Source organism: Salvelinus alpinus, chromosome 4, assembly GCF_045679555.1.
Source record: "Salvelinus alpinus chromosome 4, SLU_Salpinus.1, whole genome shotgun sequence".
Classification (NCBI taxonomy): Eukaryota; Metazoa; Chordata; class Actinopteri; order Salmoniformes; family Salmonidae; genus Salvelinus; species Salvelinus alpinus.
The window spans coordinates 26,162,346-26,180,918 of NC_092089.1; the positions used below are offsets into that span (position 1 = coordinate 26,162,346).

An 18,573-nucleotide genomic window follows, 5' to 3' on the forward strand; every position below is an offset into this window, starting at 1 on the left:
CAAAATGGAGGTTTTTGGATATAAAGAGGGACTTTATCGAACAAAACAAACATTTATTGTGTAACTGGGAGTCTTGTGAGTGCAACCATACGAAGATCAAAGGTATGTGTAGTATCCTTAAATGCTTGTTAGAGTTATGACTCATGAGACTTAAGTACGGTTTAGTATTTAATTGTAACTTAGAATTACATTCTCTAATGCACCTGGCTTAAGCTACCTGAAGCTTTCTTAATCATAGTTATATAGGCAGACATAGGAAATAGCTACGGATAGCGGGAAGCAAACCCCCGTCTTGAGTCAATACTGCCATCTATTGGTAAACATAAATATACCAGGTTACTACAGTAAGTGATTAATTGTATTGCTATTTCTGACTTTCGTGACTAATCTACTTGGCTGCTAACTGTTTGTAATGTTTTGTGTGCTGAGCGCTGTCCTCAGATAATCGCATGGTTTGCTTTCACCGCAAAGCCTTTTTGAAATCTGACACTGCGGCTGGATTAACAACAAGTTAAGCTTTATTTTGATGTATTGCACTTGTGATTTCATGAAAGTTAAATATTTATAGTAAGTTACGCTAGCGTCCCACTGATCCATAAGAAGTAAAAAGGTCATTGGAAAGAGTAGAGGGCCTAGAGAGCTGCACTGCTGAACACCACACAAACTGTTTGTAAATGCCTTATCAATGGTTTATTATGGACCCTTAAATTAAAGTTTTACCTACATTTTTTGTAATTATTTAAAGTATCTGCTAACTGATTTGAGTGTCATACATTTTCAGCGTCACTTACGTAACGCAATTTTGCTAAGAATAAGGTAAAAACTACAATATCTAAGATTTGTTCAGTTTAAGATTTCCATATAAAATATACTGCCATAGCAGATAGAGACTTTAGTGTGTATAACCAATCATTCTCAAGAACAGCTGGTTTAAATGTTATTTTTCATTTTATTGATAAAATTATGACAAAATATTTCCAGAGCAGCAGTAATGTCATAGTAACAATACATGGAGCTATTATAGAGCTGTTTTCAAAGACCAAAATAAAACAAAGTGAAACTTATCATAACTTATATTATACTTCATGCTAATAAAATGTCAATTAAGTCATAATAGGTACACATAGGAACAATAGAAAGATTAAAGAGTTGAGCAGAACGTCTCTATAACTAAACAGTTATATAATGGTCCCTCTCTATTCCCAGCCAATCCGCCCCTGCTTCCGGGAGAATTCTGGATTCCTAGCTCGGTTGAATCTGTCCTTGCTCTTGTGCCGAGTCCGCACTGAGACCAAAGTCCAACCCAGATCGTCCTCTGGCTTGGCCTTGCTCCCACCTCCAGCACCATCATCATCATCATATTCCAGAGCCAGAATGTGTAGATGGGCCGTCAGGTTGTCCAGTGGCTGTGTCAAGGATGGAGGTGTGGCCCTCTGCTGCCCAGACACCAAGGGGATGACAGCAGCATCATGGGAGTTGAGTATGGCTCCCAGCATGGCCCTATACAGCTGCCCAGAGCAAGGGCCTCCAATCAGGAGAGAATCCGGGGTTAACCCCCCTCTCAGTTTGGTCACAAGCTGGTGCACCAGAGTGCCCTTGTACAGCCTAGACACCACCCGGGAAACAAAGATGGTTGAATTAGCTCTGTTTCTGCTGGGCTAAAATACAATGTGAATAAATAACACTGGTCTAGAGGTCAGGGTTGATTTAGGAAGGGACACCTTACCAGGCACACTGGGGCTCGGCTAGAGGGAAGCACAGCAGTTGGTTCAGGTCAAGGCTTTCTTTCAGGCAGCACTGCCACTGGCTGTAGGCGTGGGCCACACCCAGGTCTAGGCTCCTTCTACCTCTCTGAATCAGCCCTCTCAGCCTCTCCAACACTGGCCCCTCCATAAACCCTGTTACACAAAAAAGGGAGGAGTCAGTGGCTACACTTCAATATTTATTCTAAATGGTGTGTTTTCTCGTTCATGCTCTGGGCCATACCTCTTTGGCTCTTTCTCTGTCTGCAGAGCTCTCCGTACACCAATCCTAGTAGCAGGGCCTGCAGGACATGCAGTTCTGGGGGGGGATGGGCGTGCCTCAGCCAGTAGCAGGTGACAGCCACAGGAAGACGCAGATGAGGCGGGACACCGCTCAAAGTGGACTGGGACACACCAAGGGTCTCCAAAAACACCTCAAGCTGTACTGACCTTGGAGCCTAAGGAACACAGCAAGAGAATGTGAATCAATTTGAGAATCAACAGTAGTATGTTTTAATATACTGTATAATATAGCATACACATGTGTACATACCTGATCCAGAGTGTCTAGCTGCATCTGTTCTGCAGCCTTGGGCAGGACGGCTTCAACCATGCAGCTGGTCAGGCTCTTGCCTTCCCTGTAATACTCCTCCACGTCATCCACTGGGGGTCTCTGACTGCTGTGGTCTGCCCTCCTCCCACTCAGCAGCAGCCCATAGAGTACCTGTCGTACTGGTCGAGAGGTGTTGTTCCCACATGGCAAGCGGGAATCTTCCACCTGGGCACCGTGCATCACCCTCCCCAGCAGCAGCACGTCTACCATGCAGGAGGGAAGTCTACCTTTCATCAACGGCAGCAGGGTCCAGTCTGGAAGGACCCTCAGAGGCTCTGGGAGACGGCCAAGGCCTGGTCCCACTCCATCATTGAAGAACCGCTCCAGGCAACTAGGGGGAAGATGGTACTCTTCTATGCCCAGGGAGAGGCCCTGGAGGGCAGCATCCGTTTTCTGTCTGTTGTTATTATGACTGATGAGCCTGAGCACAGAGTCCAAGGCCTCCTCCTGCCCCTGGAAGTGGGTCAGCCAATTCAGCAAGCCGTCGAAGCGGGCAAACCTTCCAACAATTGACGAGTATTCTTCCCACCTGAGGGAAACACCCATGTTATGCAACTTGACGTAGTCATTTCCTGCCACGGAGGCAAAGACTGGGAGAACCTCTCTGTTGATGTTGAAGTGTCTGCAGAAGCTTGTTGTGGTGTACTGCTTGCAGGGGATGTGTCTTATAGAGCTCCCGCGGTGCACAGACACTTTCTGCCAGTGAAAATGGGATGTGGGCAGAAATCCTGCCTGGATGTCAAAGATATAAAAGTCACTGTCATTGGACAGCACTGGACAGTTCCAACTTCGAGCCAGGGAAGCTATTTCTTGGTCTGCCTCACAAATGCACTTTGCGAACTGCACCTTCAGGCTGATGAGGATCTGTTTGAAGACATATTTGATGAGGGTTGGTAGTACACCACCGCTCCCCTGAAGCCCCATGGACAAGTCGTTGGCAGTCTTGATCCTTGATTGAGCTCGTTTTTTGAGAGTTTCAAACTTCTTGTCGGTGTAGTCGGAGCCCCCATCTACAATCACAAAAGGGTCAATGTCGCAGTCTCTCAGAGCCTTAAAGAACTTGCAGACCTGGTCCTCAAAAGCATCATAATCCCCTCCATGACTCTGATCCAAACGTGAGTTAAAATAAAGCAAATTGAACAGATTACTACCATCTATGATCAGCTTGCTGTTTCTGAGGTGAACATCTTTTAAAATGTTTCCATTCTCCTCCATGAAGCTGGTCAATCCCTGGACGCCCATGGTGTGCTCTGTCTGGGATGTGATGTCTTTCTTAGTGAAGAGTTTCAGAAGTCATGGGACTGGCTGAGTGAGGCTAGCATCATTTCAATAGATGTTTCCATTTCCTTAAGTTTCACTTTCCCTACCTCACATCTGTCACTCCCATATTGTGTCTGGTCACAGTAGACATAGACTAGTTCATGGGACTTTATATGACAGTCATACAGGTAAGAATGGGTTTAGATGTTTTTTGCAACTATGGTCAAATTATGTTCAGCGCTTATTTTATGCATTTGAATCAGTGCTTAATTTGAACCTCTTATGGCATGAAAAATATTTTTCATTGTTTGCCATGTAAAAATTCTAGTAATATCAGCGATCAGAGTTAAATCAAGTTGACTCCTTGTCAATTCTCCTGCCCCCACAAAAAAATCCTAATGTGAAAATGCAGATTTACAGCCAGGGCCTGACTGTCTTCTGAGAATTGATTCGGGTGTGCTGGGTTTGCGCGGATCTGGTCGATCCAGAGAGCCAGGAAAAGGCCAGAGTTGTTGTAAGGGGGCGCTGGCAGGGCAGGAATGAGATGTGATCTGGGTGTGAAAGAGGCCTTTGGACAAACCTGTTAACAACACAGGACAGTCCCCATCTGCGGCTGAGTGCACAAAAAGTCTACATTTCTAACTTTTCTGTTATTGTGTTATAACTCAATTTCTGGGAGAAAGGTTGTGAGGCAGTTTCTAAGTTCAAAGGTTAAGGCTGAGAATTTTCTTATGACTATTTCAATATTTTGTCTCATTTATAAGAAAATAAAGTGTAGCCTGTACATGATTGCACTGGTCATTTTGATGTTTGATTTTTATAGAAAATTTATTATAGCCTAACCTTATAGCCTAACCTTATTATTTTCAAATGAATGTATTTAATGAATGTTATTGCTGGAGAAAGGAGTTCATTGAATGTTCTGCTTGAGCTCTCTTGAGAAGCGGAACAACACTGCCATCTTGTGGTGATAATGTAATGATGCCAGAGTTTGAAGGTTAGAGCGGTCTTGAACATAAAGGTGTTCCTTCCCAGTAAAAACGTTGTGTTAGCTAATCCAAGTTTATAATTTTAAAAGGCTAATTGATCATTAGAAAACCCCTTTGCAATTATGTTAGCACAGCAGAAAACTGTTGTTCGGATTAAAGAAGCAATAAAACTTGCCTTAGGCTGGTTGAGTATCTGGAGCATCTTCATTTGTGTGTTCGATTACAGGCTCAAAATGTCCAGAAACAGATAACCTTTTTCTGAAACTCAGTCTATTCTTGTTCTGAGAAATAAAGGCTATTCCATGTGAGAAATTGCCAAGAAACTGAAGATCTCGTACAACGCTGTGTACTACTCCTTTCACAGAACAGTGCAAACTGTCTCTAACCAGACTAGAAAGAGGAGTGGGAGGCCCCGGTGCACAACTGAGCAAGAGGACAAGTACATTAGAGTGTCTAGTTTGAGAAACAGACGCAACACAAGTCCTCAACTGGCAGCTTCATTAAATAGTACCCGCAAAACACCAGTCTCAACGTCAACAGTGAAGAGGCGACTCCGGGATGCTGGCCTTCTAGGCAGAGGTGCAACAAAAAAAGCCATATCTCAGACTGGCCAATAGAAAGAAAAGATGGGCAAAAGAACAGACACTGGACAGAGGAAGATTGGAAAAAAGTGTTATGGACAGACAAATCTAAGTTTGAGGTGTTCGGATCACAAAGAAGAACATTCGTGAGACGCAGAAAAAATGGAAAGATGCTGGAGGAGTGCTTGTCTGTCAAGCGTGGTGGAGGCAATGTGATGGTCTGGGGGTGCTTTGGTAGTGGTAAAGTGGGAGATTCGTACAGGGTAAAAGGGATCTTGAAGAAGGAAGGCTATCACTCCATTTTGCAACGCCATGCCATACCCTGTGGACAGCGCTTAATTAAAGCCAAATTCCTCATACAACAGGACAATGACCCAAAGCACAGCTCCAAACTATGCAAGATCTATTTAGGGAAAAAGCAGTCAGCTGGTATTCTGTCTATAATGGAGTGGCCAGCACAGTCACTGGATCTCAACCCTATTGAGCTGTTGTGGGAACAGCTTGACCGTATGGTACGTAAGAAGTGCCCATCAAGCCAATCAAACTTGTGGGAGGTGCTTCAGGAAGCATGTGGTGAAATCTCGTCAGATTACCTCTACAAATTGACAACTAGAATGCCAAAGGTCTGCAAGGCTTTAATTGCTGCAAATGGAGGATTCTTTGACGAAAGCAAAGTTTGAAGGACACAATTATTATTTCAATTAAAAATCATTATTTATAACCTTATCAACATCTTGACTATATTTCCTATTCATTTTGCAACTCATTTCATGTTTGTTTTCATGGAAAACAAGGACACTTCTAAGTGACCCCAAACTTTTGAACGGTAGTGTATATTGGGAGTAGTGCCTTTCCTCAGCCACAGTGTTTTTATATGTGCAAAAGTACTATCTCACAACTCTATGAAACCTTCACTCTTGTGCAGACATAAGCCACGGGAGTTTTTTGATCAAGAATTAAGACGACTTTCGAGTAGTAAGACATGTATAAAAGCAACAGATACCATTGAGAAGGGGCTAGAAGCGTCTTATATGGTGAGCTACCGAGTGGCTAGGACAGGCAAGCCCCATACTATTGTGGAGGACTTCATTCTTCCTGCTGCCGCAGATATGGCTGGGACAATACTGGGGGGGAAAGGCCCCCAAAACTATACAGACAATGCCTTCATCAAACAACACTGTTTCACGATGCATCAGTGACATGACAAGAGATGTTTTGAAACAATTACTGCTTCGCATACAATCCAGTGAAATCTATGCATTACGGCTGGATGAGTCAACAGACGTGGCGGGCCTGGCACAGATCTTGGTTATATGTCCGTTTCAATTAAGGAAGACATCCGCTTCAGGAAACCAGGACAACAGGAGAGGATATTTTTAAAGTACTGGACAGCTTTGTGACCAAATGGACTTTGGTGGTCAAGATGTGTTGGTATCTGTACTGATGGCGCAAAAACCATGACAGGGAGACATAGTTGAATGGTAATGCATGTGCAAGCAGTTTCTCTCGATGCCACTTGGGTACACTGCAGCATCCACCGAGAGGCTCTTGCTGTCAAGGGAATGCCTGACAGCTTGAAAGACGTTTTGGACACTACAGTGAAAATGGTTAACTTTGTTAAAGCAAGGCCCCTGAACTCTCATGTATTTTCTGTGCTATGCAATGATATGGCCAGCGACCATGTAACGCTTTTACAACATACAGAAGTGCGCTGGTTATCAAGGGGCAAATTATTGACACGTTTTTTTGACACAATTGAGAGATGAGCTTAAAGTTTTCTTTACTGACCACAATTTTCACTTGTCTGACCGCTTGCATGATGACGAGTTTCTCACACGACTGGCCTATCTGGGTGATGTTTTTTCTTCTCGCCTGAATGATCTGAATCTAGGATTACAGGGACTCTCCGCAACTATATTCAATGTGTGGGACAAAATTGAGGCTATGATTAAGAAGAGCTCTTCTCTGTTTGCATTAACAAGGACAACACACAGGTCTTTCCATCATTGTATGTTTTTTTTGTGTGTAAATGAACTCAAGCTTACGGACGATATCAAATGTGATATAGCGAAGCACCTGAGTGAGTTGGGTGTGCAATTACGCAGGTACTTTCCTGAAACGGATGACAAACAACTGGATTTGGTATCCCTTTCATGCCCTGCCTACAGTCCACTTACCGATATATGAACAAGAGAGCCTCATCGAAATTGCAACAAGCGGTTCTGTGAAAATTGTATTTAATCAGAAGCCACTGCGCTCAGAAAATCCTGCCTTGGCAAATCGCGCTGTTAAGACACTAATGCCCTTTGCAACCACGTACCTATGTGAGAGTGGATTCTCGGCCCTCACTAGCATGAAAACTAAATACAGGCACAGACTGTGTATGGAAAAAGACTGAGACTCTCTCCAATACAACCCAACATTGCAGAGTTATGTGCATCTTTTCAAGCACACCCTTCTCATTAACCTGTAGTGAGTAAGATGGCTTTCTTTATAAGTAAAGAGCAAAATTATTGATTAGTGTTATTATTTGTGCCCTGGTCCTATTAGAGCTCTTTGTCACTTCCCACGAGCCGGGCTGTGACAAACTCGCACTTGTTCTTATGTTTAATAAACGTATCGTATAGTGCGTGTGTGGCAGGCTTACAATGATGGCAAAAAACAACATTTGAGAATGCACTGACCCTGGTGCTAGAGGGGGTACGCAGCTGGAGGTTGAATGTTTGAAGGGGTACGGGACTATAAAAAGTTTGGGAACCACTGTAACTGTGTTGCTGGCAACAATTGAATGACCTTTTTTGCCGACGTTGACTGACACTGGTCATATTCAACGGGTGTTGCACGTTCGTAAATTCCTCAGTTATTCTGCGCTCTGGCACATTCAGACAAGCTTTCTCTGGAATCAGAGTAGATAGCCAGAGTGAATTTAGTAAACTAGGTTGGGGTTTGGGGTTTTAGAAATCAATGAGAGAAGTGAAAAAAATCTTCCTTAGTAGTTAATTTTCTTTAAATCTAAAGGCACATCCTAGATTCGAGCCCATGTCTTAACCCTTGTGTAGTACCCTTGTGTCATGACGTTGGCCTGGGGGTAGGTTTATGACAGTCATAAATACCTCTTTCCCCCTTTTTCCCTCTCCCTACTATAACTGATGTGACATAAGAAAACCCCTTGGTTAACATAGAGATTCTGGGAACATCAGAAGTGGGGGGAAATGAACTATATTCTGGTAATCCGACCAAATGAACATATGCGGTGGTACTTAAGGTATATTATGTCAGTTCGGTTGCCCTCTGACACATTCTCATCAATGATAGAATGACAAACTCTACTGTGGAAAGTCTAAACGTCAGAGGTATCGGATTCACATGGAATTGTTGTTTAATTCAAATGTTTGAATATGAAATTATTTGTGAAGAGATTAAATGTAATTTTAGCTTCCAAATGAGAGATTTGGGTTTTCATAAGTTTGGCTTCTGCTCAACCAGGGGCCCGCCCCTGTGAAGAGACATGGGTTATAAACTTTTCAGACACACCCCTCTCCCTCCACTATAAAAGCCATTGACAAAAATATAACTTCCTGTTCCGGGTACATTTAGGATGACGATCCGATGTCAGAATGGTTCAGATAATAACTACAGAACTAAGCCAACATCAGCATGGACTTTGGTTGTAAATGGTATGAACTTTGAACTCGTATTCACTACAGAAGTGATACCTCCTAGCCGTTGAGTTGGCAACAGTTGCTACAAACGCAGGTTAGGAAGGACAATCAGAGTATCCCGTCTACTACACACGACGTTACTCCAACGTATCCAGTGACCACCAGAGACATTCTTCAAAGGACAGAGGACTCGGGTTGGCGAGACGGTCTTCCATCTACCACCAACCTACTGAAGCGCAGCTCAGAGTAAATATTTATTGCATTTTCATTTTCTAAATGGGCGGTAATTTAGAATGCATAAGATACTGTATTTACGATAGCACAGCTTCGGCCCTGTCCCAGTCTCCCGCCCTTTCACTAAAACTCAGCCCCTTCTCATTGTGTAACAAGCTGTCATATCTATTCCGCCCGCTAGGGACGTTTTTCTTTATGACGGCAATTTGTGATCAAGTTATGATTTAATTGTGTATGTGTGATTCTGTGTAATTAGTTAGGTATTTAGTAAATAAATAATTAAACCCAATTTTGTATTGCTGATTCAACTTGTTAGCCAGGATTCTTGCAGATAACCAAGGATTTACCACTTTCAGATGAGACTGAATAAAATGACGATTAATGTGACTGTTATGGATGTAAAATATTACTAAATCTTTAAGAGTTTATTCGGAAGATAACAGCTCTATAAATATTATTTCGTGGTGTCCCTCTCTAGTTAATTATATTTACATGATTAGTTCAATCAGGTAATATTAATTACGGAGAAATTATTTTATAGAATAGCATGTCATAGCAATTAATCTGGCATGGCCAAAGACACGACACTTGTGTAGTCTTAACATTGTTGGGTGGTCCTTTGCATGGGGTGATGTAAGTTTCTTTCAATAATCCATCTTCCAGATAGATGACACAGACACAGGAACCTTGGTATAAAACTATTTAGTAATAAAATGCAATTGCAGAAAGAGATTCACATACAGAATACCTCAGTAGTCTATAGTAAAGATCTGTGTGGCGAAACAGGAGACATCACTCTTTATACTTAGTTGGTGTGGACAACCAATCGTCAATCATACCTTAAAAGGATAGGTGTCCCGCTAGCGGGACAACTTCCGGTGAAACTGGAGGGCGTGCAATTCAAATAAATTCAAATAAATTCTTGTTAATCTAACTGCACTGTCCGATTTACAGTAGCTATTACAGTGAAAACATGCCATGCGATTGTTTGAGGACGGCGTCCCACATCTAAATATTTTTCCATCGGCACAGGTTTCATATATTCACATATAAAGATTAAATATTCACTTACTTTTTGAAAATCTTCCTCTGATTTGTCATCCAAAGGGTCCCAGCTTTTTTATATCCCAAAAAGTCTGTTTAGTTGGCGCCATCAATTTGAGTAATCCACTCGTTCAACTTGCAGAGAAAGGAATCCGAAAAGCTACCCCTGAACTTTGTTTCAACAAGTCAAAATAAATTTTTATTTACTCCTCAGATTTTTATTTACTCCTAAAATGTAATCAAACTATAATATTTATTTTGGGAAAGAAGTATGTTCAATAGGATACCAATTTTAGCAGGTGCGCAACTTCGTCATGACGCGCAGAAACACGGATTTCCAAGACTGTGTCCTCTTACAAAAACTGTTATTTCTTATTCATTTTTGAAGTTACAAGCCTGAAACCTTGAACATAGACTGCTGTGGAAGCCATAGGAATTGCATCCATATTTTACAATATGACCTTTCTCTTGCATTTCTAAGAGGATGTTCTCTCTCTCAAAAAAATCTGGTTGGTTCTTCTTTGGATTTTCTCCTACCATATCTGTTGTGTTATATTCTCCTACATTAACCGATCTCCTACATTATCTCCTACATTAACTTCAGAGTGTTTCCTTTCCAATGGTACCAATTATATGCATATCCTGGCTTCAGGGCCTGAGCTACAGGCAGTTTACTTTGGGCACGTCATTCAGGCGGAAATTGAGAAAAAAGGGGCCTAGCCCTAATTATCATTGTTGCATTGGATTAGATAAAAAGCATCTAAAATGAGAAAAACATGTCTAGACTGTGGTTTCTCGCCCTACTATCTTGGCCTTGAGGCTGCGTGACTATCTGCAGGTGCAAGCAGTTCTCAGCCTGAGAACTGAAGCAGTACATCTCCATTACCCAGTACTTTTCCATCATTACGCATTGCAAGCATACAAAGGTTATCACATATATATATACAGTAATGAATATCTGGGTTTTCCCTCTTCACAATGCAGAAAGACTACGTTTAATCTCAGATTAATCCAAGATGGAGTAGCAGTGCAGACGTGGTTTGTTATCCTCTCGTTTACTTTTTGTATTTTTGGTCTTTTTTGTATATATTCCAATTTATTTTTCAATCTCTTTTTCCATCTTTAAATTAAATATACCTTCCGGTAACCCGCCTCACTCAATGTGACACGGATCCGCAATTTTTTTTGACCTTATAGCCAAAACTTTCATCAGAAGGTAGCCAGCTAATTAGCTAAGTTACTAGCTATTTAGTCATTGTTAGCCACTGCTAACGGCCTTTACCTCTGCTCAGGGACCAGCCGTTTTTTTAGCCTGGATAATACCTGCCAGCCTCGGACTGTTTTTCTCCTCTACAAAGCCAGATTACTGCCGTAAACCCTGGACCATTGATCATCACAGCTAGCTAGCTGCCACTGAGTGACCCAGCCCCGAAGCTAGCCCTGCGCATCTCCTGGCTAGCAAACGAAATTACCACAACTACAATACCTCTTTCGCCATCTGGCCCGGTCCCTTCGGCGCCCCGCCGTACCACCACGACTGGTCCGTAGACGTAATTCCATCAGCTGTGCCTTCAACCGGCCTTTGCCGGACGACGGAGCAGACGCTTCTACTTACCCCGGACTGCTAACTTTAAACGCCATGTCTCCCGCGTGCTAGCGTAGTAACGACTACCTAGCGGCTTCCCTGTTTCATCTATTGCTGTTCACGGGATCCTATGATCACTTGGCTACATAGCTGATGCCTGCTGGACTGTTCATTTATCACGGTACTCCACTTTGTTTACCTTTGTTTATCTGTCGGCCCTAGCCCCGAACTCAGGCCCTGTGTGTAGTTAACCAACCCTCTCTGCCCAGTCATCGCCATTTTACCTGTTGTTGTTGACTCAACACCTGTGATTGCTTTATGCCTTGCTTTATGACTCTCAATGTCAATATGCCTGTGTATACTGTTGTTTAGGATAATTATCATTGTTTTAGTTTACTGCGGAGCCCCTAGTCCCACTGTATATGCCTTAGATACCTCCTTTGTCCAACCTCCCACACATGCAGTGTCCTCACCCAGTATAACCAGCATGTCCAGAGATGCAACCTCTCTTATCATCACTTCGTGCCTTGGCTTACCTCCACTGTACCCGCACCCCACCATACCCCTGTCTGCACATTATGCCCTGAATCTATTCTACCACGGCCAGAAATCTGCTCCCTTTATTCTCTGTCCCCAACGCACTAGACGACCAGTTTTTCTAGCCTTTAGCCGTACCCTCATCCTACTCCTTCTCTGTTCCTCGGGTGATGTGGAGGCTGACCCAGGCCCTGCGTGTCCCCAGGCACTCTCATTTGTTGACTTCTGTAATTGAAAAAGCCTTGGTTTCATGCATGTTAACATCAGAAGCCTTCTCCCTAAGTTTGTTTTACCCTGATGTCCTTGTCGTGTCTGAATCCTGGCTTAGGAAGGCCACCAAAAATTCTGAGATTTCCATACCCAACTACAACATTTTCCGTCAAGATAGAACTGCCAAATGGGGAGGAGTTGCAATCTACTGGAGAGATAGCTTGCAAAGTTCCGTCATACTTTCCAGGTCTATGCCCAAACAGTTCAAGCTTCTAATTTTAAAAATGTATCTCTCCATAAATAAGTCTCTCACTGTTGCCGCCAGTTATAGACCCCCCTCAGCTCCCAGCTGTGCCCTGGACACCATATGTGAATTGATTGCCCCCCATCTATCTTCAGAGTTCGTTCTGTTAGGTGACCTAAACTGGGATATGCTTAACACCCCAGCAGTTCTACAATCTAAGCTAGATGCCCTCAATCTCACACAAATTATCAAGGAAACCACCAGGTACAACCCTAAATCCATAAACATAGGCACCCTCATAGATATTATCCTGACCAACTTGCCCTCCAAATACACCTCTGCTGTTTTCAATCAGGATCTCAGCGATCACTGCCTCATTGGCTGCATCCGCTATGGGTCTGCTGTCAAACGACCACCCCTCATCACTGTCAAACGCTCCCTAAAACACTTCTGCAAGCATGCCTTTCTAATCGACCTGGCCCAGGTATCCTGGAAGGATATTGACCTCATCCCGTCAGTTGAGGATGCCTGGTCGTTCTTTAAAAGCAATTTCCTCACCATCTTAAATAAGCATGCCCCTTTCAAAAAATGTAGAACTAAGAACAGATATAGTCCTCGGTTCACTCCAGACCTGACTGCCCTCGACCAGCACAAAAACATCCTGTGGCGGACTACAATAGCATCGAATAGTCCCCGCGATATGCAAATGTTCAGGGAAGTCAGGAACCAATACACACAGTCAGTCAGGAAAGCAAAGGCTAGCTTTTTCAAACAGAAATTTGCATCCTGTAGCTCTAACTCCAAAAGTTTTGGGACACTGTAAAGTCCATGGAGAACAAGAGCACCTCCTCCCAGCTGCCCACTGCACTGAGGCTAGGCGACACGGTCACCACCGATAAATCCATGATAATCGAAAATTTCAATAAGCCTTTCTCTACGGCTGGCCATGCTTTCCTCCTGGCTACCCCAACCCCGGCCAACAGCTCTGCACCCCTCGCAGCTACTTGCCCGAGCCTCGCCAGCTTCTCCTTCACCCAAATCCAGATCGCAGATGTTCTGAAAGAGCTGCAAAACCTGGACCCGTACAAATCAGCTGAGCTAGACAATCTGGACCCTCTCTTTCTAAAATGATCTGCCACCATTGTTGCAACCCCTATTACCAGTCTGTTCAACTTCTCTTTCGTTTCGTCCGAGATCCCTAAAGATTGTAAAGCTGCCGCGGTCATCCCCCTCTTCAAAGGGGGTGACACTCTAGACTAAAACTGTTACAGACCAATATCCATCCTGCCCTGCCTTTCTAAAGTTTTTGAAAGCCAAGTTAATTAACAGATCACTGACCATTTCGAATCCCACCGTACCTTCTCCGCTGTGCAATCCGGTTTCCGAGCTGGTCGCGATATCGATATCATAACCGCCATCGATAAAAGACAGTACTGTGCAGCCGTCTTCATCGACCTGGCCAAGGCTTTCGACTCTGTCAATCACCGAATTCTTATCGGCAGACTCAATAGCCTTGGTTTCTCAAATGACTGCCTCACCTGGTTTGCCAACTACTTCGCAGACAGAGTTCAGTGTGTCAAATCGGAGGGCCTGTTGTCCGGACCTCTGGCAGTCTCTATGGGGGTGCCACAGGGTTCAATTCTCGGGCCGACTCTTTTCTCTGTATATATCAACGATGTCGCTCTTGCTGCGGGTGATTCCCTGATCCACCTCTACGCAGACAACACCATTCGGTATACATCTGGCCCTTCTTTAGACACTGTGCTAACTTCCAAACGAGCTTCAATGCCATACAACACTCCTTCTGTGGCCGCCAACTGCTCTTAAACGCTAGCAAAACCAAATGCATGCTTTTCAACCGTTCGCTGCCCGCACCTGCCCGCCCGACTAGCATCACTACTCTGGACGGTTCTGACCTACAATACGTGGACACTACAAATACCTAGGTGTCTGGCTAGACTGTAAACTCTCCATCCAGACTCATATCAAACATCTCCAATCCAAAATCAAATCTAGAATCGGATTTCTATTTCGCAACAAAGCCTCCTTCACTCACTCCGCCAAACTTACCCTAGTAAAACTGACTATCCTACTGATCCTCGACTTCGGCGATGTCATCTACAAAATAGCTTCCAATACTCTACTCAGCAAATTGGATGCAGTCTATCATAGTGCCATCCGTTTTGTTACCAAAGTGCCTTATACCACCCACCACTGCGACCTGTATGCTCTAGTCAGCTGGCCCTCGCTACATATTCGTCGCCAGACCCACTGGCTCCAGGTCATCTATAAGTCTATGCTAGGTAAAGCTCCGCCTTATCTCAGCTCACTGGTCACGACAACACCCACCCGTAGCACGCGCTCCAGCAGGTATATCTCACTGGTCATCCCCAAAGCCAACACCTCGTTTGGCCGCCTTCCAGTTCTCTGCTGCCAGTGACTGGAACGAATTGCAAAAATCGCTGAAGCTGGAGACTTACATTTCCCTCACTAACTTTAAACATCAGCTATCTGAGCAGCTAACTGATCGCTGCAGCTGTAAATAGCCCACCCAATCTACCTACCTCATCCCAATATTGTTTTTATTTACTTTTCTGCTCTTTTGCACACCAGTATCACTACTTACACACCATCATCTGCTCATCGTCATCTGCTCATCTATCACTCCAGTGTTAATCTGCTAAATTGTAATTACTTTGCCACTATGGCCTATTTATTGCCTTACCTCCTCATGCCATTTGCACACACTATATATAGACTTTCTTTTTTTTCTATTGTGTTATTGACTGTACGTTTGTTTATGTGTAACTCTGTGTTGTTTCTGTCGCACTGCTTTGCTTTATCTTGGCCAGGTCGCAGTTGTCAATGAGAACTTGTCCACAACTGGCCTACCTGGTTAAATAAAGGTGAAATAAAAGAATAAATAAAAACAAATCAGTGCACACCACTCGTTTTTATTACAACACACCTGTCATAATTGTTTTCTTTACTAAAGTAGATGTTTATTATTGCTAAAGGTACTGCATAGGTGTAAACATATTTTTTTGCAAGAGATAGCACATCAGTAGCTTACGAAAGTAGCAGAAATGTGCTGAAAGTAGTTTGGAATGCATTTTATTGAAGGGAAACAATTGAACTTTTTTGGCAACAAAGTGATATATTCTTATATACTGTACAATGAGGAAATCAACTACAAAATAATAGTCTTCTCCCATTTTTTTTAACCATTTCCCCCACCCACAAGGTATAAACAACAACAATAAATAATAATAAGATAATAGATACAAAACAAAAACGTGAAGAACATAAATCAATCAACTCTAATTAGCACATGTAGGACAGTATGCAAGTGTGTGTGTATTTGTAGCGTGGTTCATTCTGCGTTGTGTACTTTTAATTAGGACGCTGCCACAACTGACGGTCTGCTCGTTGAAATATTTTTATTTGCCCTGCACACGAAGAGACAACACACATGTTACCCTTGGTGCAGTCACAGCTCTCAGGCACCTTGCTAGCCGAAGGTCAGGCAAAAGAGCGCCACAAGGAATTAACAGGTGCTGCGTGCACACACTCGCTGCACAACAGCACACCATACAAGTAAAACTATACAGAACATAATTCTGACAAAATAAAAGACATACCTGCACACGAAGAGACAACACACATGTTACCCTTGGCGCAGTCACAGCTCTCAGGCACCTGCGCGAGCACATGGACACTCACTCAACCACTGTCACAAGTACTCACAAGTTACAACAGATACCCCAGTCAGTGAGCTCTGTGAAACTTGTAAACATAAATTCCTACACTGTCCACACTATAACAAACTTATGGTTGCAAAACAGTACATTGTATAACCTTATGACGGTTTTATATTAAACAGTTTCGGAGCCAAGGACAACATACCTTGCTAGCCGAAGGTCAGGCAAAAGAGAACGATAAAGGGGTATGGGAATACAGATAACCCGCGATGGGCCAAACCAAAATATACAAAACTTTTACAATCACATGTATGTACAATATTGGTATGAAAAAGTGTTTGTACACCAAATAAAAACATTAGCTATGCAGCTGTAATTAAATAAAAAAATACACTGAATTATTATTATTATTATCAAATTATTAACATCCCCTCTTGACCTGGCCTATTTGAATTGGTCCTTGTGTGCAATTTGGTGCGTAATCTAGGGGAACAACATCACACTGCTACACATGGACTTGCAGATGTATTTCTCACATGTGCAGCACATAGTATTTATTTTACAGTCCTCCTTTGGGGGGCAGAATTGGCATCTCCTCCGCTTGCCTGCCCCAGCTGCAGCCTCCGGTGGATCAGGACAAGATTCAGCCCCCTGAACAGCTTTCACAAGCGCTACAGAAGCTGCTGTGCAGGGGAGGCGCTCCCTTCTTTGAATGTGTGGGGTTACATGTGCCTTTCCCAGCTGCTCCAGGAACACTCTCCTCTTGTTCCGCTTATCAGGCATCCAGATAAGGTTGATCTTGTTCTATATCACAAAGGCATTTTTTGAGGACACATCAATGATGTTATGGAAGATGACCAGGGGCCAGCGGGCAGTCATCCTCCTGCAGCTGTAAGTTCCAATCACCTTGTCCAGGTTGTCCACTCCTTTGTTGTGGTTGTTGTCCAGGATGATGACTGGCTTCCTGTCCTCACGATCACTGATCTCAGCCGTTTTGTGCAGTGTGCTCAGGAGGACCGCATTCTTGTTCTTTGGGAGTTAAGAAACTAGAGTGGTGGTGGGGGTGAAGGCAAACTTTGATGAGAATGCCTCTCTCCCTCTTGTTACGATGAGTGCAGGGGGGAGCTCAGGCTTGTTCTTTCTAACTGTGCCAACCATGGTGATCTTCCTCTTCAGGAGCTGCTGGCTAAGTTCATAAGAGGTGAAGAAATTGTCACATGTGACATTGTGCCCCCTCAGTCCATCTGTCACATCAAGCACAACCCGTATCCCCTGGTTCTTCTCCGGGCCTCCATTGGTCAGCTTCCCTGTGTAGACTTGCATCTTCCAAGCGTAGCTGGATTGTGCGTCACAGGCCACCCATATCTTGATGCCATACTTTGCTGGCTTGCTGGGCATATACTGCCGGAAAGGACAGCGACCTTTTGACAAAAGAGATTACTATCAGTAATTAGTATCAGTGTCACAGAAAACAATTACATAAATCAATGACATTACAGCAATACATAATAAAATGAACAGTGAAAATCACTTACATTACAGATATGAAAATAAAAATGTACCTCTGAATGGAACCAGTTGTCATCCACTGTTACTTCAGGCCCAGGGTTGTAGAGGTACAGTATGGTAGACGCTCCACCCACTTCTCTCAGAACTCTCTTATGGCCGCCAGTTTGTCTCTCACATGTCTTGCAGGTCTTGACTCACGGTTATCAAATCTTAGCATTCTTGAGAAAGTGTGAAAGACTTTCAGTGGCATGGTGGCACGGAAAATCGCCCTTCCACTCTCTGCATCCCAGAGACTACATGTAGCCTCGCCTCGGGACCTATACACAAGATTAGCAGCCCTATGTAGGCACGCAGGTCAATCTCATCCATCCTTTTCCAGTTGTCGCCATATTTACGGAAACCCTCCAAATTTCTCATCTCCAGGATGATTTTTTCGATGGCTAGTGTGATGAACATGTAGAATGTTGAGGCGACTGCATGTCTTGTGGGCCCTGGGGTCATCCTTATGACATTTTGTGCTGCCATCCTTGCCTGGTTGTCATATGGTGACAAGGACCATGTTATTTTGCTGTTCTTTGACAAAAATGTCTCAATTTTAGCTTGGGGGATTTCTTCATCTGAAGATGATGCATCGTGCTTCTTCTTCAGATACCTCCTCCTCT

General features: G+C 43.5%; 1 protein-coding gene across 1 annotated transcript; it reads right to left on the reverse strand.

The window, feature by feature from the left end:
• Nucleotides 1-929: 929 nt before the first annotated feature.
• On the reverse strand, nt 930-3,656 carry LOC139572271 (single-strand DNA endonuclease ASTE1-like). The gene is made up of 4 exons (XM_071394919.1): nt 2,296-3,656; nt 1,987-2,200; nt 1,727-1,898; nt 930-1,605 (listed from the first exon to the last, which is right to left on the reverse strand). Exons 1-4 carry the CDS (start codon nt 3,595-3,597, stop codon nt 1,197-1,199), a joined length of 2,097 nt encoding a protein of 698 aa, XP_071251020.1. The 5' UTR covers nt 3,598-3,656; the 3' UTR covers nt 930-1,196.
• Between the last annotated feature and the right edge of the window lie 14,917 nt (nt 3,657-18,573).

Excerpts from the sequence above, each read along its gene's own strand:
- LOC139572271 (XM_071394919.1), bottom strand. The coding sequence starts at position 3,597 with ATGGGCGTCCAGGGATTGACCAGCTTCATGGAGGAGAATGGAAACATT. Across the intron at positions 2,201-2,295 it reads AGCTAGACACTCTGGATCAG|GCTCCAAGGTCAGTACAGCT; the intron begins GTATGTACACAT and ends TGTGTTCCTTAG. Across the intron at positions 1,606-1,726 it reads GCCGAGCCCCAGTGTGCCTG|GCTGTACAAGGGCACTCTGG; the intron begins GTAAGGTGTCCC and ends GGTGGTGTCTAG.